Below are 20,167 nucleotides of genomic sequence, written 5' to 3'. Positions count from 1 at the left end.
TGTGAAGCTGAGGCTCCAATACTCTGGCCACCTCATGAGAAGAGAAGACTCCCTGGAAAAGACCCTGATGTTGGGAAAGACTGAGGGCACACGGAGAAGGGGACGACAGAGGACGAGATGGTTAGACAGTGTTCTCGAAGCTACAAACATGAGTCTAACCAAACTGCGGGAGGCAGTGGAAGACAGGAGTGCCTGGCGTGCTCTGGTCCATGGGGTCATGAAGAGTCGGACACGACTAAACGACTAAACATCAATTACTTCCTTTGATCAGGATACTATACTTCTGTTGATGCATATCCCTTGAACCTTTCCACATGTACTACTGGGAAGCCAAGTGTTCCTCATCTTAGTTTTCTGCATTTGTCCCTATTGGAATTCATGTTACTTTTGTCCCAGTTTTCCAATATTTTAAGCTTAATAGTATCTAGAGCAGGGGTTAATAATGTGGGGCACATGGGACAACTTCCCTTACACGTCTGAGGTCTTTTTCTGACACTTACAAAGTCTCTGGTCTCTCCCTGCAGTGACCTCTTTTTCATGAAGCAGTGATTGTCATTGGAATTCACAGAATTCTATACTTCATAATAAGTACCTTTCAGTGGTGAAACAAACCTTAGCCTAGATCAGAAAATTAAACATAGAGCTTCAGAACAGGAATTTAAAAATTCATTCTTACTAACACTCTAGTAGTTCAGATAAAGTCTATCAAAAATTGCTGTTTAAAAGGGCTCTCCCAGACACACAAACATGCATACATTACAATACATTTACATTCATTTCTCTATCCAGAAATGGGAATTTCTCCCGTATTCTATTAATTCCCAAGAGATTCCTTCCAATTTTTTGCCCCATTGAAGTCCCATTCAAATCTAAAGTGGATTTCCCCAAGTAAAAGGGTAAACATTTGCTGCCTCACTCATTATTCTGAGGCTGCAACTCTAGGTTTGATCATTCCTTTGATGTAATAAAATGAGTGGCTTAGTTCTTACACGAGCTCTTCAGGCAGTGCTGGTGGGGGTTCCTCAGTGAATGTTGCTGGAGAGGAGATGAAGCCACCATGGGAAACAATGCCACCAATGAGGAACTCTCCTGGCTGATGATATGTGTGAACCGGACGGTGTGGACTTTGGAGCTTGCATTTTGCTATGTGAGCCTCACATACATTGTAAGAAATCAGTTCCAGCAGCAAGAACACTAAAACCACCATCCTTAATATAAGGGCAACTCTTTGTTCTATGATTTTGCTGGCAATATTATAATTAGCTTCTCCTAGATAAAAATTGTCTCATTTAAATAGTAGATTAATTTCCTGAGAGGATACAATCCAGGAGTATCCAAAATCAGACTTGCTGATCCCAGATAGTATTTAAATAATTCTGGTTAAGTTGTAGTATCCTTTGTGTTATGTTGCCAGTGGCCACAAAGAATACACAGAGATTTTTGAGAAGCAGCAGATTTAATTATAGCCCTGTTAATAACCAGGCAGGAGTGTAGTTGTTCATCCAATGCTCAGGATTCCCTGTGGAAGTGCAGAAGAAAATTGCTGAAGAAAATATTCAGAACTGTTATTTTAATTTTCCTTTCATTAGATGATAATAGACCAATGGTGTATGGGTGAAATTAGAAGTTAGAAGCTCATAATAGAATACCTTGTAGCCAATGGAGACTCCAAAATGTAGCATGGTGAAGTCAGTATCTTCGAATTTGGCTGAGTGGACCTGGATTCACACCAGCCATGTGGCATGTCTGCAATGGCTGCTCATTGCTGTTTTGGGGGATGACAGTGGTGTCCCTCTCAGCCTCCTTCCCCTGTGCCTTGGGAATGCATGTTTGCCCAAACCCTCAAGGGCAAATGCCCCTGTGATTCTGGAGAGGTTGAGTTGGTGCTCCAGGCCCTCCTGTATGACTCCTTTTATAGAGCCATGTGTAAAATCTCTCTTGATTCTTTCAGCGTATGTGAGCTGGCACCTTAGGGAGAGAGAGGATTCTTGAAATCTCTCAGACCACACAGTTCCTCCAGATGCAGCTGAGGGTGGTGAGGATTCCCAGAGTTGCTGAGCCTGACTTTCTAACCCTTTTGGTGAATTTTAATTCAGTGTCCACCTTCATTCAGTGATGCTGATATCTCTGACTTCTTCTGCAAACTTATGCATTTTATTTTTTAAATATGTATTCTGCTTCACTTCCACTAGGGCAAGGGTTGGGGATGTGTGGCACTCCAGATGTTGAGGGATTCCAAAACCAACCAACCCCAGCCAGTATGGAAAATGGTCAGCAATGATGAGGGCTGTAGTCTAGCAATATCTGGAGGACTATAGGCTTCCCATCCAAACTCTAGGGGGATTAAAAGCAGATAACAACAAAAGAAATATGTTTTACTGTGTTTTTATATCTGCTATAAGCCACCTAAAGTGGCTGGGGAAACGCAGCCAGATGGGTGGGTTTTAAATAATAAATTATTATTATTATTATTAGTCCTACTTCCTTCCATTTCTGTCTCCACTTGAATATCTGAACCTTCTGTCAGGGGACCATAATCGTACAGACAATCATTAACAAGCATAGTTAGCTTGCTGTATAACAATACAGATGTTTACTCAGAAATAAAATTTTTAAGGTTTAATGGGGCTTACTCTGGTTTAGTTGCATTCTCCATTCATCATGGTTAGATCTAATCAATTTTATCTGCTCATCAAACATTTGCTGAAGGATGCCAACAGCAGTGGAATAGCAAACAATATATTTGCCACATATATAAAACATATATGTATTATGAATGGACCGTTCTGATCCATCACATGTGTTGGTGAATTAATACCAATTGTGGCTCTCCATCTGTCAAATGAGTGGCACAGTGAGGTCTGCAGGGTCCTTTGTTGCCATCTTTTCCAAGGACCAGGTCAGAATTCATTAACATTTTCTTATCTAGGACTCTGAATTTCTCCAAGGAGACATGATTCAGACAAAATCTTGGGGAGAGGGGAACCCAATTCAATGGGGCATATGTTATCTCACAGTACATAGATAAACTATGGAACTCACTGACATAGGAAACAATGGTGGGGACAGTGCATTTGCAGTTGGGTACGGCTTGAAGGTTTCCCACAGGTATCTGGTTGGTCAGTGAGAGTACAGGCTGCTGGACCAGATGGTCCATTGGCCTGATTTAAGAGGATAATCCTTCATTTCTACAATCTTGGGTATGGATAGGTTGATGGTGAAATCTGTTAGCAGAACAGAACAATAATTCATAAATGAATATTCCAATATTCCATGGCCTGCAATAGTACAGTTTCACAGATCCTACTATGCTGAAAGCTGTGAAACGAGTTTGATCACTGAGAATTAAGGCCAGATAAAGATTTACTTGCATATATTTTGACAAGAATTGCTTTGAGTCTTCTTATTAGCACATGCTACAAAAGAATAATGTATGTGTAAACGTATGGTTGTTTTTTCAAAGCAAATAAGTCAATTTTACAAATGAATTTTCAATTATGGAAATTTGGAGTACATTAAATATATATATATATATAAAAGGAAGCAGCTGAACATATATTTCCAAATATTCTACTGTGCACACAGAAAAAAGCATGAAAGAAAGCAAAGGGCAGGTTTATTATTTCTTTAATTTTTCTTCCTTATTAGCTGTTCCCTATTGTTCAGCTCAGGCCTCAAAATAATTATATAACATTTGGGGGGAAAGATGCAACCCAGCAACCCACCACCGGAGGCTAAGATGGAGAAGATCTCCACAGCTACCATGTATTTTCCCTTGGTGCTCAGGTAGGAGGGAATAAAGGACAGCCAAACACTGCAGAAGACCAACATGCTGAAAGTGATAAACTTGGCTTCGTTGAAACTGTCCGGTAACTTCCTGGCGAGGAAAGCCACAGCAAAGCTTACAGTTGCCAGGCAACTCATGTAGATGAGGACACAGTAAAACATTGTTACAGACCCTTCATTACATTCTAGTATAATTTCTTCTGTCATTGAGTACATGTCCACATCTGGGTATGGAGGTGAAGTTGCCAGCCACAGAGTACATATCCCTGCTTGAACTATGGAGCAGAAAAGGAGAATGGAGTGGCCTAGTCCTTTCCCCACCCATTTCCTCATCCTGGATTCTGGTTTTGTAGCCATGAAGGCCAAAACCACCATGAAGGTTTTTGCCAGGACACAAGAAACAGCGGTTGAGAAGATGATACCAAAAGCTGGTTGCCGGAGGAGACATGTGACCTTCTCAGGTCGGCCAATGAAGAGCAAAGCACAAAGGAAGCAGAGCAGGAGAGAGATGAGGAGAGTGTAGGTGAGGTTTCGGTTGTTTGCAATGACAATGGGTGTGTTGTGGTGTTTCATAAATATACCTAGTACCAGAGCTGTGATCAAGGAAAGGAAAAAAGAGAAAGAGGCCAAACTGATGCCCAAAGGTTCTTCATAAGACAAGAAGCTGATATCCTTGGGTAGACATGCATCCCGGTTCTTGCTTGGATAGTCATTGTCTGGGCATTTATAACAGTCATTCATATCTGGGAAAAATAAGGATATGGTCCTTAGCTCCTTTAACGCCAGCTTGCTGAAATGCTTACTTTCTGTCTGAGAAGAAAAGAGCTCAGCTCAAAATAAAACATATGTCCAGTACTCTGTTATGTGGTTCAGAGTGATGTCGTCCTATAATCGACACAGGCAAGGCCATTCCTCCTCTTGATATTTGAATGTATCGTCACACTAGCTTGAGTGCATCTTATGCAAGTCGGAAGGAGTGACAAGGACCAGTCTGGATACGATTTGAACCACATACCACCTAGCTACTCTCAGTACAATTTTATTCTCATTTGATTAACATATTCCAACTCTCTCTCTAAATTTGGCCCTGTATACCCACATCGTTCAGCCTGTATGCTGAGATTAAGCTCTGATGGCCTTTTGTCAGTTCTCCCATTGCGAGATGTGAGGTTACAGGGAACCAGGCACAGGGCCTCCTTTGTAGTGACGCCCACCCTGGGAATGTCCGCCCATCAGATGTCAAGGAAATAAACAACATTCTGATTTTTAGAAGACACCTGAAGGCAGCCCCATATAGGGAAGCCTTTAATGTTTGAAGTTTTACTGTCATTGAGGTTTTAATTTGTTGGAAGCTTTCCAGCATGGCTGGGGCAACCCAGTCAGATAGACTGAATATAAATTATTGTTACTACTGCTCCTACCACCACTATCTGAAGGACAATGACCACCAAGAGGCAGGGACACACATACAATAACTTATGTCTTCTTTTGAAACTTAACCTCAGCCATCCTGACACCTTTCAATCAAATGGACCCATTTAATCAAATTCTTTCCCTTACCATCCTGGTTTGCAATCTTCCCCTCTGGACATGGGATGCAATCATAGCAGCAAGGGGGCTGTCCCTCCTTCACTTTCTTGCTGGATCCTGGAAGACATCTCTCAGTACAGGCAGAAAGAGGCTGAGTCTAATGCATAAATGGAAGAGCAGAAGAATCATCGAGAGAATAATGAGTTCAGAATGTTTCAGGTTCTAAGGCTCCTCTCTATGTTTCTAAACTGAGACAGAATGCCTCTACCAAGAGCAACTGCTACTTTTCTTTTTAGTAGTAGTAATGTTTGGCGTGATGTAATATCTCCTCTATTGTTCTGGGTTGTGCAGGCACACTTTGAAGTTACTCTAATCCCTGTTAATCTTGTTATAATCGCTACTTCTTACTATGTTGTCTGCCAGGTAGACATCTCCAGAATTGATTTGGTGTTGGTGCCTACACCTATTCTTGGACCCATCAGACGCTGTCTGGGGAAGAATTCCTTATAGTTCCAAATAAGGGGTTTTTGAGGAATGTGTTCTTTATGAGTTCTCATACAAAAATAAAATAAAAATTATGGACAAATACATGAATTGGAATGATGCTATCCAAGAGATTTAGCACTGAGCATGTTAAGGGGAAAATATGCTTTACAATACATATTTTGAGATACTCTCTTTTTCAGACTGATGCATCCATTCCCTATGCTCTTCACACCTTTGCTCTCAGCCCCCTCCTTCACTTTCTGTATCTTCACCACTTTTCCTGCTTCCACCTCTTCCACTGGCTCCCTTAGAAGACTAGTGGTATCCTGAACCTGCTGCTGCTGTCTATTTTCACTTTTTTCCTCCTTTTCCCAACCACTACATTTCTCCACTTTTCTCGCAAAAAGGCAAAATCATGGGGCTTATCAGTTCATACATAGTCTTTCACTCAGTTCAAAACCAGTATTTAATATTTATAAAGAAACCCCAATTTCTTTGGTTTATTTTGCAATAATTTTCTTTATATACTTAGGATTCTGGTTGCAGTCTTTCAGAGGGGAAAAAAGAACCTATTTAATTAGTCCAACTGACCTCCTGTGTGCACTGTTTGATGTAAGAATGTTTCAAGGTCAACATGACCATGCAAAAATCCACTGGATAGCTAATTGGTCTTTCAGATGTACACCCTCTAGTGCAGGGGAAGTGTATGCCAAGGCCATGATTGGCTGAAAGAAAACATGCCCTCCTGTGTCTAGGCCTTTTCATAGAAAAACTGGTATTTGACTTGGGCCTACTGATCCACATTCAGATGAAGATAGTGTGATGTAAAAATCACATTTGTGTGGATGAAGCTTGTGGTGGGGGTCTGTGAAGGGTTGGGATTAGGGTGAGACAACCTAGCTTTCGCTATTTTCGTTTCAATCAGATTCCCCAAGGTAAGTTTACACTGTTAGTCTTGCTTAACTGTATTTTATAGTAAAAGGGTTCTTCTGTTTTGTAACCTCCTTAATGAAATATTTGCCTTTATTCCTTGTTTCGACAGAGGGCTGCCTTCAGATGTCTTCTAAAAGTTGTGTAGGTCTTTTATCTCCTTGACATCTGGAGGGAGGGTGTTCCACAAGGAACACTGTTCTAGGGATATACATGGGGAATTGGCTTGTTTATTTATAAAGCGCTTTATCCAAACCTTTAAGCCTGGGATTCCCATGGCAACCTCATACAGCTCATTGGTGCACACCCAGGCCCTCTCCTCTACCATTTTCAATTATTTTTGTTAATGAAATGAATTTTGCATTTTAAACTGAAGATGGAGCCAAAGTGACTGTAGAGTGGCATCTAGTGGCACCTTAACTTTTCTCCAGAATGTTTCTGGATCCCACATGGGGCCTATAGAGAAGATAGAGGGAGCAGACAAGCTAGAGACATAAGTTACATAGAAGCAGTGGTGGGCTTACCTGCCCCTCCCCAATATTTTATTCAAGTTGTTGACCCTGCTTTGGACATCCACTAATCAGTAACTTGCAGTTCAAAATAAAAAAAATCCTTCCAGTAGCACCTTTAAGACCAACTAAGTTAGTTCTTGGTATGAGCTTTCGTGTGCAAGCACACTTCTTCAGATACAGATCTGAAGAAGTGTGCTTGCACACGAAAGCTCATACCAAGAACTAACTTAGTTGGTCTTAAAGGTGCTACTGGAAGGATTTTTTTTATTTTGACTATGGCAGACCAACACGGCTACCTATTTGCAGTTCAAAAGACAGTGATTGCTACACTCAATATGCCAGCAAGTTTGGAAAACTCAGCAGTGGCCAGAGGATTGGAGAAGATCAGTCTACATCCCAATCCCAAAGAAAGGCAGTGCCAAAGAATGCTCCAACTACCACACAATTTCACTCATTTCACATGCTAGCAAGGTTATGCTTAAAATTCTACAAGGAAGGCTCAAGCAGTATGTGGACCGAGAACTCCCAGAAGTGCAAGCTGGATTTAGAAGAGGCAGAGGAACCAGAGACCAAATTGCAAACATGCGCTGGATTATGGAGAAAGCTAGAGAGTTCCAGAAAGACATCTACTTCTGCTTCATCGACTATGCAAAAGCCTTTGACTGTGTCGACCACAGCAAACTATGGCAAGTTCTTAAAGAAATGGGAGTGCCTGATCACCTCATCTGTCTCCTGAGAAATATCTACGTGGGACAAGAAGCTACAGTTAGAACTGGATATGGAACAACTGATTGGTTCAAAATTGGGAAAGGAGTACAGCAAGGCTGTATATTGTCTCCCTGCTTATTTAACTTATATGCAGAATTCATCATGCGGAAGGCTGGGCTGGATGAATCCCAAGCCGGAATTAAGATTGCTGGAAGAAATATCAACAACCTCAGATATGCAGATGACACAACCTTGATGGCAGAAAATGAAGAGGAATTAAAGAACCTTTTAATGAGGGTGAAAGAGGAGAGCGCAAAATATGGTCTGAAGCTCAACATCAAAAAAACGAAGATCATGGCCACTCGGCCCATCACCTCCTGGCAAATAGAAGGGGAAGAAATGGAGGCAGTGAGAGATTTTACTTTCTTGGGCTCCATGATCACTGCAGATGGTGACAGCAGTCACGAAATTAAAAGACGCCTGCTCCTTGGGAGAAAGGCGATGGCAAACCTAGACAACATCTTAAAAAGCAGAGACATCACCTTGCCAACAAAGGTCCGTATAGTAAAAGCCATGGTTTTCCCAGTAGTGATGTATGGAAGTGAGAGCTGGACCATAAAGAAGGCTGATCGCCGAAGAATTGATGCTTTTGAATTATGGTGCTGGAGGAGACTCTTGAGAGTCCCATGGACTGCAAGAAGATCAAACCTCTCCATTCTGAAGGAAATCAGCCCTGAGTGCTCACTGGAAGGACAGATCCTGAAGCTGAGGCTCCAATACTTTGGCCACCTCATGAGAAGAGAAGACTCCCTGGAAAAGACCCTGATGTTGGGAAAGATGGAGGGCACAAGGAGAAGGGGACGACAGAGAATGAGATGGTTGGATGGTGTTCTTGAAGCTACCAGCATGAGTTTGATCAAACTGCGGGAGGCAGTGGAGGACAGAAGTGCCTGGCGTGCTCTGGTCCATGGGGTCACGAAGAGTCGGACACGACTAAACGACTAAACAACAACAACAACAGAAAGGCAGGGGGATAAATATTGCTTAAGCTATATTGAATCTCTTCTGAATTACGGTAGATAAGAATGTGGACCTACCTGATTAAACCATCTATGCCATATTATGGCGTCATCATCAAGGGTTAATTTTTGGTCTGGAGGAGCTTGTGGATCTATCCTCCCAACTCTCACTCTGTGCAAACTTTGGTTGGGGAATATGATCCAGTTGACAATATCCAAGCTAGATGCTGCCTCTCCATTCTGGTTGATGAAGACCACATCTTCTGCAGTATTGTTAAATGAAATACTTCTCAGAAAGTGATGGAGCTAGATTGAAAACAGAAAAGACAGGTGTTTAGAAAAGGCTACAGTCTAACACAGGGCTGAGCAACCTTTTTTCCTGTGTGTAGAGCATTCAGCGAATGGTGGATGGTGATTTAGGCAACTGTGAGTGGAGTCAGGTCCAAGCATGGAGAGAGCCAACCCATTTTCTTTCACAAGTATGCCAGTCTCCTTTTCTTACCCAAATTATTGATAGTCTCTCTCTCCCTGTCTACCTCCGCTTCCACTGTTTAATGTTATGGAATGGGGAATTGGACCAAAATATTAAATTCCATGTTCAATTTCTTGAGGTTAACTGATGATGTCATAACTTCTCAATATACCGTGATTTTTTAAAAACGGTGACAGAAGTTTTCAGTCCTGCCAACTTTTGTTATTTTAAACAATGTATTGGAAAACTTTGATGCTATCTAAGCCTTGTAATGCTGGATTCAGCTGATACTACTGCCGTTAATGCATGACTGACTAGGCTAAAGGCCCACAGACATTACCCCCCAGTCACCTCAGAACAAGTTGTAGGAAAATATGAGAAGTGTGAAGGAATCATGCTTATTCTCTGATACGAGGAATAAACATCTTCACTTTTTGTGGCTTCCTATTGGGCGTATCTTAAGGACAAACTTCCTTTCATCCCAACTTCATTTTTTTGTACGGAGAATATGTGACTTGTATGATCAAGTTGGCTGTGGCTTTGTGCTTCTTCACCTGGTCTTTAGGATTGCTTTATTTTGTATTACCTTTAAGACTTAGAAGAAATATCCACAGGAATTGCTCTGTTGCTAAGAAATGTCTTTGCAGTGTGTAAAACAGAGGTCATTCCTAGACTGTTTGAAACTATAACAGAGGGCAACAACTTTAGTGTTGTCTCCAACTATGCTTTCCTCAGACCCATTTTAATTAAGGAACCTAAATAATATTACAAGTTTCACTAGGAAAGGACAAATTTTACCAAGGAAATTCAGGGTATACAGTGCTACCTCAGGTTAAGTACTTAATTCATTCTGGAGCAAACAAACTACACTATGAAGCCACAATTTCTTCTTGGCTTACTAACTGTGGTTTGTTTGAGCACACCAAACCAAAATCACTGGCTTGGATTTATCACAAAGTCAGGGACCATGGTTTGTTTACTCATCCTAACAGAGGAGTGAGGCTGGAGCAATCTCCACATTCATTATAAACTTTATAATGACGTGCAAACTGGACATTTGTTTCTCAGTAGGCGATGCCTGTTCTCAGTTTTCAGAAAAAAGGAAATCACACCTATGGTTTTTCTGTTACATTTTGGAAGTAAAAATTCCCCACCCTTTTCTTTTTTAGCTCATTGTTTTTGATTACAGTGGTACCTCGGGTTACAGATGCTTCAGGTTACAGACTCTGCTAACCCAGAAATAGTACCTCAGGTTAAGAACTTTGCTTCAGGATGAGAACAGAAATCTTGCGGTGGCAGCGGTGCAGCAGCAGTGGGAGGCCCCATTAGGTAAAGTGGTACCTCAGGTTAAGAACAGTTTCAGGTTAAGAACGGACCTCCAGAACAAATTAAGTTCTTAACCCAGGTACCACTGTACTGGCCTTTGCAAAGTAGCTGTAGAAATGTATGTTTTCTGGCACATTATGAGTTGAAACAAGTGTTATCAAACAAATATTTGTAAATATGATGCAAATGATTTCTGAGAGATGTGATTTATTTGTCAATATGCCTAAAGGTAAAGGTAAAGGGACCCCTGACCATTAGGTCCAGTCGTGGCCGACTCTGGGGTTGCGGCGCTCATCTCGCTTTATTGGCTGAGGGAGCCGGTGTACAGCTTCCGGGTCATGTGGCCAGCATGACTAAGCCGCTTCTGGCGAACCAGAGCAGCGCACGGAAACACCGTTTACCTTCCCGCCGGAGCGGTACCTATTTATCTACTTGCACTTTGACGTGCTTTTGAACAGCTAGGTTGGCAGGAGCAGGGACCGAGCTACGGGAGCTCACCCCATCGCGGGTATTCGAAACCCGGGACCTTCTGATTGGCAAGTCCTAGGCTCTGTGGTTTAACCCACAGCACCACCCGTATCCCAGATCTCAAGCCCTTCTTCCCCATACTCCCTTTTCCATCTTTCCCTTTCTCCCTCTCCATGAGACACAGTGTTGTGCAGCCACCTGCTCTGAGGAAGGATTTGGTGGATATGGGCTAGAGAGAATGCCGAACCTCTCTATTGACTATGACCACTACTTCCTTTCTGTGAATGCAGATCTCAGTGGGCTGCAAAGCTTCTCTCATACAAATGCTTTCTCCTCAAATACAGGGCAGTAACCACTCAAAATAGGACACAACCATCATTTCCCTTTCCTCTGGGGGTATACTGCCATTACATAGTCCAGATTTGCAAGCGGCACAATATGTGGGGAATCATCTAGGATACCATCATATCAATGCCTTCTCCTCTGTCAGCAGAATTATAGATTCATTTCTGGACTCTGCCCAAATGTTTGAACTCTGAAAGGAAAGACTAAGGTGACAGCATTTTGTGAACCCATACATATTCAACAAAGTGGGGTGGGGTGGGTGCCCAGTGGCATATAATATTTCCAAAATAAAACCGTAATCCTCAAAAGGATGTGCCAGACTGAAGACTGTTGGGAGAATGCTCCAGGCTATCAGCAGCCCCCCCCCCCCATTTCTCTGAGCGTCCTCCGGTGAGCTTTGCTCTGGAAAAGGCACCCCCTTCCTCTCCATGGCACTCCAGCAGCATAAACCAGCTTGGTTTATGCACACTAATCTTCTGGCTTAACACAGCAAGAAGAATGAAGCATCATAGTTATAAACTGCTATTTATTTACACTATATTACATGGACATGGACTCTCTCATCCAGCTCCAAGAGAAAACAGGCAAACATGAAAGTACATCACATAATACATACAGATAGGGCTTTATCCAGTTCTCACGCTTCCTCACAAAAAGACTGTGTGATTTGCACTAATCACAAAATGCAGCCTCGGAGGAGTGAAATTGCTGGAAGTGTGAGAAAGAAGGCCACCTGCAGAAGAATTGCAGGAAGGGCCAGAAGCCCAAGAGCTCTGGGGCAGGAGGGACCAGTGGCAAGAATCGTACCAAGCCTAGCTCTACCCAGACACATGCTTTGATCACACCATGACCTCCCCAACTATCCAGAACGAAGCATCTTCGCCCTAGTGCATCATGAAGGTAAGACGTAGGAGGGGGGGATGATAGGTCAACTGTGATGTCATGCACTCCTCCTCCCCCAGTGTCGGGCACAATTCTGATTATGAGGAAGCAACAGAGCTCTCACTGTTGAGGATGTACAACCTTTACCTGCCAAAACTGTGGGTTCAGTTTCTTCCCTCTCCCGCCATACACCATTCCTCTGTGTCTGAGTCTGGATCTGGACATGGCATGTAAAGCATGGGCCATGGCATAAACAGCACAGTGGATGCTGTAACTGTGGCCTGTCATGCTCATTTCAAAAAATGATCCAGGAAGGTTCTCCAGCTTCTCTTCTCCAGTGCAAATATTCCCCTCCACTTTGTCTGTAGTGATATCTGGAAATACACATCCAAAGGCCTGTTGCCAGAAGTCCCTGATAAAAACGTCCCCATCTGTGCTGGAAGGGTTTCTGTGCACAACATACTGATGAAATCCTGGTGGGTTTCTAAAGTGAATTTCAAAGGCTATAGCACCATTGAATACTCCTGAATCCCAATTCCTTTGAAAGACAAATGATGCAAACTCAACCTGGGCCGTTATTATCCATACTTTACTTTTTACATTATTAATCAAGTCATCATGTTTTGATAGGTATGGAAGCCATCTAAAATTTGCCATGGAATAAGACTCTCCAGAGGTCACTACTACGTTAGCTTTGCTGCTAAATATTTTGTCTTGTATATTGGCCGCCCGTTCTAGCAAGCCATACATTTCAGAAATAAAACTGAAATCAGGGATTCTTTCTATGAATGCAAAGCAGACACCACTGTTGGTAAACATGGGGAAAATAGTTTGCACAAATCTTTCTCCATTCTCATTGTCCGTTGCAATGACTCCAATCCACGTCCACCTGAAATGCAGAAGCAAAGAGAGAATTCCCTCATACTGAAGGGCTTCTGAGGCTGCCATCTGGTAGAAGGGAAGCCCTGGGCTTTTATCATTCATCACTGGAGCAGAGCCATAAATGAGCTAAAAAGTAAATGGAGGAAGAGAAGAGACAAAGTAGAGTTCTTTCACAGTATTCATAATCATTATGTGGAGAACCCTGTTGGTCAAATATGGCCTTTGCCAACGTTTTGGGGTTTGTGTGGCTCTCTCTCACATATACAAAAGACAAACATGCAGATGGGCTGAAAACTGGGATTATCTCCCATTTGTGGTTTTCAAACCTTTGATTTGATGACTGGAGAGGGGCACTGTGTTTGGTTTGTTTTATTTTATTTATAAATCTTGTTAACACTTTGATGACTAAAGCAGGACATTGCCATTGTGTCTATTTTACTGTTTAGGGAAGCTTTTAATGTTTGACGGACGATTGTATTTTAATATTTTGTTGGAAGCTGCCTAGAGTGGTTGGAGAAAACCCAGCCAGATGGGTGGGGTATAAATAAATTATTTTTATTATTATTAAAAAACAAAACAAAGATTTTTTTTATGTCATTGTAAAATTTGGCAGGGTCTTGTACAATAGATAAAACTGAATGGGGGAACATACCATGCCCCCAACATCAGATTTCATGGACATTATCTGGCTTTGTCAGAATTGCAACTTGGGTTAGATGCACATTTCTTCTCTGGAGCTTCATCTTTCTTCTTCATGATGCACATGCCCTATCACACAGCAAAACTGTGCTGATTCTTCTCAGACTTTATTTATGAACATTTATTTCACTAGTGAATCATCTGCTAACTACTCTTACATACCATGCCCCAAACAGCAGATCACCTAGACATTATCTGGCTATGTAAAAATTGCAAGCAATTTCCCGTTTCCAACAGCAACTCAATTTGGATACCCTCCTCACTAAGCAGAAATTGCTACATAACTAAAAACCGCTGGTGAGGTAGAAGCCCACTCTCCCATCAGAGGCTTTGGGATTTCAGTGGTGTAGATGTGTGTGTCAGACAGGGGGAGTGACATATATTTTTTCTGGTATTACAACCTTTCCCCTTATTCAGGTTTCTTTCTTTCTTTCTTTCTTTCTTTCTTTCTTTCTTTCTTTCTTTGTTTCTTTCATCTATTATAATTATGTACCGCCTTTATGTTCCAAGGATCTCAAGGTGGCGTACATGGTTCTTCTTCCAATTTCATCTTTCTGGTATTGCAACCTTTCCCCTTATTCAGGTTCCTTCCTTCCTTCCTTCCTTCCTTCCTTCCTTCCTTCCTTCCTTCCTTCCTTCCTTCCATTATAATTATGTACCACCTTTATTTTCCAAGGATCTCAAGGTGGTTTTAATGGTTCTCCTTCCAATTTCAGCTTCACCCTGAACTGCTGATACACCCTGAACTGATGCCAAGGAACCTGCCTCTTTCTCTATGCAAGCTAATAGAGGTATTGTACATAGGTGTCCTACCTGCGGAATCTTAAAGATATCCAAAACAGTAGCCACATAAAAGGAGATTTCAGAATCCAGTCCCCCAATGACCCCTGCCAGATAACTTTCAACATCACATATATAATTAGGGACAAATTTCTTCACCATGGATAAAAGTAGCAGCGTGGCAAGGTATGTGCTCCTTGCATTGGAATAGCTGTCATATAAGCGAAAGCCCAAGGTGATGTTGGGTAGGATGTGAGGGTCTTCGTTGATCTCCTTGACTGCAAATGCCAAGGTCACGATGTGCTGGTAACCCTTAGGCACCACCCTTGAATGAGAATTGCAAACTGTTTTAGTAGGAATATCAACAGTTATTTCCTTTTCAATATCAACACAGCAGTTAATCATACTGAGTTCAGTGGGGTTAACTCTCAGTCTGCTCTACTGTTGAACAGCTCTTATGAATAGAAAATTATTTTTGATGTTTAGTACAAATCTCCTATCTTGTAACTTGAATACCCTGATTTGGAGCAAGAGAAAACAAGCGTGTTCCATCTACCTGGTGACAGCCCTTGAGATATTTGAAAATGGCTATCATATTTCCCCTCAGTCTCATCATAACTAACATACCAAACTCCCTCAACCGCTCCTCATAAGGCTTGGTTTCCAGATCATCTTTGTTGCCCTCCCCTGTACATGTTCCAACTTGCCAATATCCCTTACACACCTGAAGTCTTTTTCTGACTCTTACAACATCTCTGGTCTTTCTGGTCTCTCCCTGTAATGTCCTCATTTTCATGAGGCAGTGATGGTCCTTGGAATTCACTGCATTCTATACTTCTTAATAAGTACCTTTCAGTGATGAAACAAACAGTAGCGTAAGATCAAAAAATGAAACCATAAGAACCTTCAGTATCAGAACAGGTTTTTAAAAAATCATTCTTAGTAATACTCTAGTTCAGATAAAGTTTATCAATATTGGCTATTCAAAGGGGCTCTCCCAGACACACAAATATACATCATTTTCAATACATTTCTATTCATTTCCCTATCCAGAAATTGGAATTTACCCCATATTGTCTTAATTCACAAGAGATTCCTGAAGTTTTTTGCCCCACCATATGTCCCATTCAAATCTAAAGTGGTTTTCCCCAGGTAAATTAGAAGAAGTTTGCAACTCTATGTTTGATCATTCCTCTGCTGTAATAAATGAGTGGCTTAGTACTTACACAAGCTCTTCAGGCAGCACTGGTGGGGGTTCCTCAGAGAATGTTGCTGGAGAGGCGATGAAGCCACCATGGGAAACAATGCCACCAATGAGGAACTCTCCTGGCTGATGATACGTGTGAAGTGGACTGTGTGGACCTTGGAGTCTGCATTTCTCTAAGTGACCCTGACATACTTTGTAAGAAAACAGTTCCAGCAGCAAGACCACTAAAATCACCATTCTCAATTCAAAGGCAACTGTTTGATCTACACAGAAACCACTATATCTCTGGCAATAGCATAATTAACTTCTCCAAGATAAAAGCTGTCTCATTTGAATGGTACTTTATTTACCTGAAGCGATACAATCTGGGAGTATCCAAGATCAGACTTGAGGCTCCCAGACCCTATTTAAATTATTCTGGTAATTTTAGTATCCCTTGCGTTACTTTTGCCAGTGGCCAGTGAAAGTCCACAGGGGTTTTTGAGAAGCCACAGCTTTAATTATAGCCCTGTTAATAACCAAGCTGGAATGTAGTTATTTATTCAATGCTTGCAAACCCCTGTGGTATTGCAGAAGAAAATGTGTTTATCACATATATGGAAATATTGTGTTAAATTCCCTTTCAGTGGATAATAAGGGGCCAGTGGTGTATTGGTGAAGTTAGGAGTTCATAATAGAAGACCTTGTAAACAATGGAGACTCCAAAATGTAGTACGGTGTTGTCAGCATCTTGAAATTTAACTGAGTAGACCTGGATTCACATCAACCACGTGGCATGAGAACAATGGCTGCTCACCACTTTTCCTGGGGGCGAGAGTTGTTTTCCCTCACTCTCAGCATCCTTCCCCGATAGCCTAGGCACACTGGCCTTTGAAGGGAAATTCTCCTTGGCCGGTGGATCTCAAAAGGGTTGGGTCTTTCCAACCCAAAAGGCACTATAAATGGGCCGCTCACTGGTGTCTCATGGAGGGCACTGCCTTCCTGGCTGTAGGCAGTGGCTGCTGTCTCATCTGGCCTGGCAGTGAGGCTTAAAAGGGCGGTTGCAGGAGGCTCTCGCAGCACGGCTGGGTGAAGAGCGACGCCCTCCCACCCTCCCTTATTATTTCCAATTACAATTCGCAATTCCAATCACAATTCATAACACACACATCTATACTAAAAATGCAATCCGTGCACAGCAGTCAAAGTTTAATTTATATTTTGTGTGTTATTTCATATATTAAGAAAGGAGATGATTTGTCCCCTTCCTCCGCCCCCAGATGAGAACAGGAATTGAATCCCGATGGGTGCTGTTTGCATAGGAGCACCCTGAAACTAGCTGGATCAAATTTTCCCCCAAACCAGCTGCTAAGCAGAAGTTTCTGCTTTCTGCACGGGGGGCATAATCTTACAGACACTCATTAACAAACCTAGTTAGCTTGCTGTATAACAGTGCAGATGTCTACGCAGAAATAAGTGTTTTAAGATTTAATGGGCCTTACTCCCAGATAAGTGAGTACAAGCTGGCAACGTAGGCTCTGGTTTATGTTAGAAACTAAGAGAAAGCAGTGGTTTTGTGCCCTTAAGAGCTGTATAACAGGAGGTATAATTCAGAGGTTAAGCCTGGATTCCAGAAAGCTGAGGTCCATTATGGGAATACAGATGCAATCTGAAGATTCTCTTTCCTCTTTGATTCCACTTTCAATCTGATTAAACTCTGGTTGACTTGTATTCTCCATTCATCATGGTTAGTTCTAATAAATTTTATCTGCTAATCAAACGTTGGCTGAAGGATGCCAACAGTCAGTGGAAAGTCCAACAATGTACTTGCCAGAAATATAATACGTATTTGTATTAAGTATATAGTGTTCTGATCCATCACTTGTGTTGGTGAAAATAAAACTTTTCAGTTGTGGCTTTGTCGAATGCTTTGCCCAGTGAACTGTGCATGGTTCTTTGCTGCCATCTTTTCCAAGCACCAGTGCAGAAATCATTCACACTTTCTTATCTAGTTCTCTGAATTTCAACAAGGAGACCTGATTCAGACAAAATCTTCCAGGGAGGGAACCCATTTCAATGGGGGATAAATTATTTCACAGTACATAGATAATCTATGGAACTCACTGGCATAGGAAACAATGGTGGAGACAGTGCATTTGCTTTTGGATACGGCTGGAAGGTTTAATCTCGCTGTAAACAAGTGGTACAGTGACAATAAAGTATTTCTATTTCCCACAGGAATCTGGTTGGTCAGTGTGAGTACAGGCTGCCTTATGAGATGGGCCATTGGCCTGACTCAAGAGAATCATCTTACATTTCTACGATCTTGAGTATGGATAGGTTGATGATGAAATCTGACGGTGAGCAGTAGAGAACAATAGACCATAAATGAATACTTAAATATTCCATGAACTGCAATAGTACAGTTTCACATTATGCTGAAAGCTGTGAGAATTAAGGCTAGATACAGATTTGCTTACATGTATATTTTGACAAGAATTGCTCTGAGTCTTCTTGTCAACACACAAGAATAATGTATGTGGAAATGTATTCCTCAAAGCAGTGAATTTTACAAAGAAAATTTCAACTATGGGAATCTGGAGTCTAGAAAAAATTGTAAAAGGGAGCAGCTGAACTTATATTTCCAACTATTCTACTGTAAACACAGAGAAAAACACAAAATACAGCAGATGACAGGTTTCTCATTTCTTTAATTTTTCTTCCTTATTAGCTGTTCCCTATTGTTCAGCTCAGGCCTCAGAATGATTATGTAACATTTGGGGAAGAAGATGCAACCCAGCAACCCACCACCGGAGGCTAAGATGGAGAAGATCTCCACAGCTACCATGTATTTTCCCTTGGTGCTCAGGTAGGAGGGAATAAAGGACAGCCAAACACTGCAGAAGACCAACATGCTGAAAGTGATAAACTTGGCTTCGTTGAAACTGTCTGGTAACTTCCTGGCAAGGAAAGCCACAACAAAACTGACTGTTGCCAGGCAGCTCATGTAGATGAGGACACAGTAAAACATGGCCACAGACCCTTCATTACATTCTAGTATCATTTGTTCTGTCATTGAGTGCATGTCCACATCTGGGTATGGGGGAGAGGTTGCCAGCCACACAGTACATATCCCTGCTTGAACTATGGAGCAGGAAAGGAGAATGGAGTGGCCTAGTCCTTTCCCCACCCATTTCCTCATCCTGGATTCTGGTTTTGTAGCCATGAAGGCCAAAACCACTGTGAAGGTTTTTGCCAGGACACAAGAAACAGCAGTTGAGAAGATGATGCCAAAAGCTGTTTGCCGGAGGAGACATGTGACCTTCTCAGGTCGGCCAATGAAGAGCAATGCAGAAAGGAAGCAGAGCAGGAGAGAGATGAGCAGAGCGTAGGTGAGGTTTTGGTTGTTTGCAATGACAATGGGTGTGTTGTGGTGCTTCATAAATATACCTAGTACCAGAACTGTGATCAGGGAAAGGAAAAGAGAGAAGCAGGCTAAACTGATGCCCAAAGGTTCTTCATAAGACAAGAAGCTGATATCCTTGGGTAGGCATGCATCCCGGTTTCTGCTTGGATAGTCTTTGTCTGGGCATTTATGGCAGTTATTCATATCTGGGGGGAAATAAAGAAATTAGCTCATATCATGTCAACTTTCTGAAATGTTTACTTTCTGTCTGAGAAGAAGAGAGCTCTCTTTAAATCAAAACACATATCTAGTACTGTCTGGTGCTCTGCAAAGTGCTATTACTGATTTTAATTGGTTCAGAGCTGTGTGGTGCCAAAGGCAGAGCCACTAACATATAAATGTTTATTCACACTATCCTTGATGCAGCCTGTGTAAGTCAGAAGGAGTAACAAGGCCCCCTCTAGATATGATTTGAACCACATACCATCCAATTACTCTCAATGCATTGTCATTGTCATTTGATTGGCATATTTAAACTACAGTGGTACCTCAGGTTAAGTACTTAATTCGTTCCTGAGGTCCGTTCTTAACCTGAAACTGTTCTTAATCTGAAGCACCACTTTAGCTAATGGGGCCTACTGCTGCTGCCGCGCCACCGGAGCCAATTTCTGTTCTTATCCTGAAGCAAAGTTCTTAACCTGAAGCACTATTTATGGGTTAGCGGAGTGTGTAACCTGAAGCGTATGTAAC

General features: G+C 41.9%; 2 protein-coding genes across 4 annotated transcripts in view; both read right to left on the bottom strand.

The window, feature by feature from the left end:
* Positions 1–3,627: 3,627 nt before the first annotated feature.
* On the bottom strand, positions 3,628–13,485 carry LOC308461342 (vomeronasal type-2 receptor 26-like; the record flags this gene model as incomplete). The annotated part of the gene is made up of 4 exons (XM_080978196.1): positions 12,612–13,485; positions 9,050–9,277; positions 5,347–5,473; positions 3,628–4,529 (listed from the first exon to the last, which is right to left on the bottom strand). The coding sequence occupies exons 1-4, from the start codon at positions 13,446–13,448 to the stop codon at positions 3,628–3,630; spliced, it is 2,094 nt and encodes a 697-aa protein (XP_080834322.1). The 5' UTR covers positions 13,449–13,485.
* A 5,221-nt stretch (positions 13,486–18,706) lies between these two features.
* LOC308461335 (vomeronasal type-2 receptor 26-like) overlaps positions 18,707–20,167 on the bottom strand; it is a 67,508-nt gene continuing 66,047 nt past the window's right edge. For all 3 annotated transcript variants that reach the window (XM_080978188.1, XM_080978187.1, XM_080978186.1), the window contains exon 6: positions 18,707–19,623. In XM_080978188.1, coding sequence (XP_080834314.1) covers positions 18,722–19,623 — 902 coding nt within the window. In that variant the 3' untranslated portion in view covers positions 18,707–18,721. The remainder of the gene's footprint in view (positions 19,624–20,167) is intronic.

This window comes from Podarcis pityusensis, assembly GCF_964106645.2.
Source record: "Podarcis pityusensis genome assembly, chromosome: 13".
Classification (NCBI taxonomy): domain Eukaryota; kingdom Metazoa; phylum Chordata; class Lepidosauria; order Squamata; family Lacertidae; genus Podarcis; species Podarcis pityusensis.
Note: the sequence above shows the minus strand (reverse complement) of the source record. Positions and strands in the feature narration are given on the sequence as shown.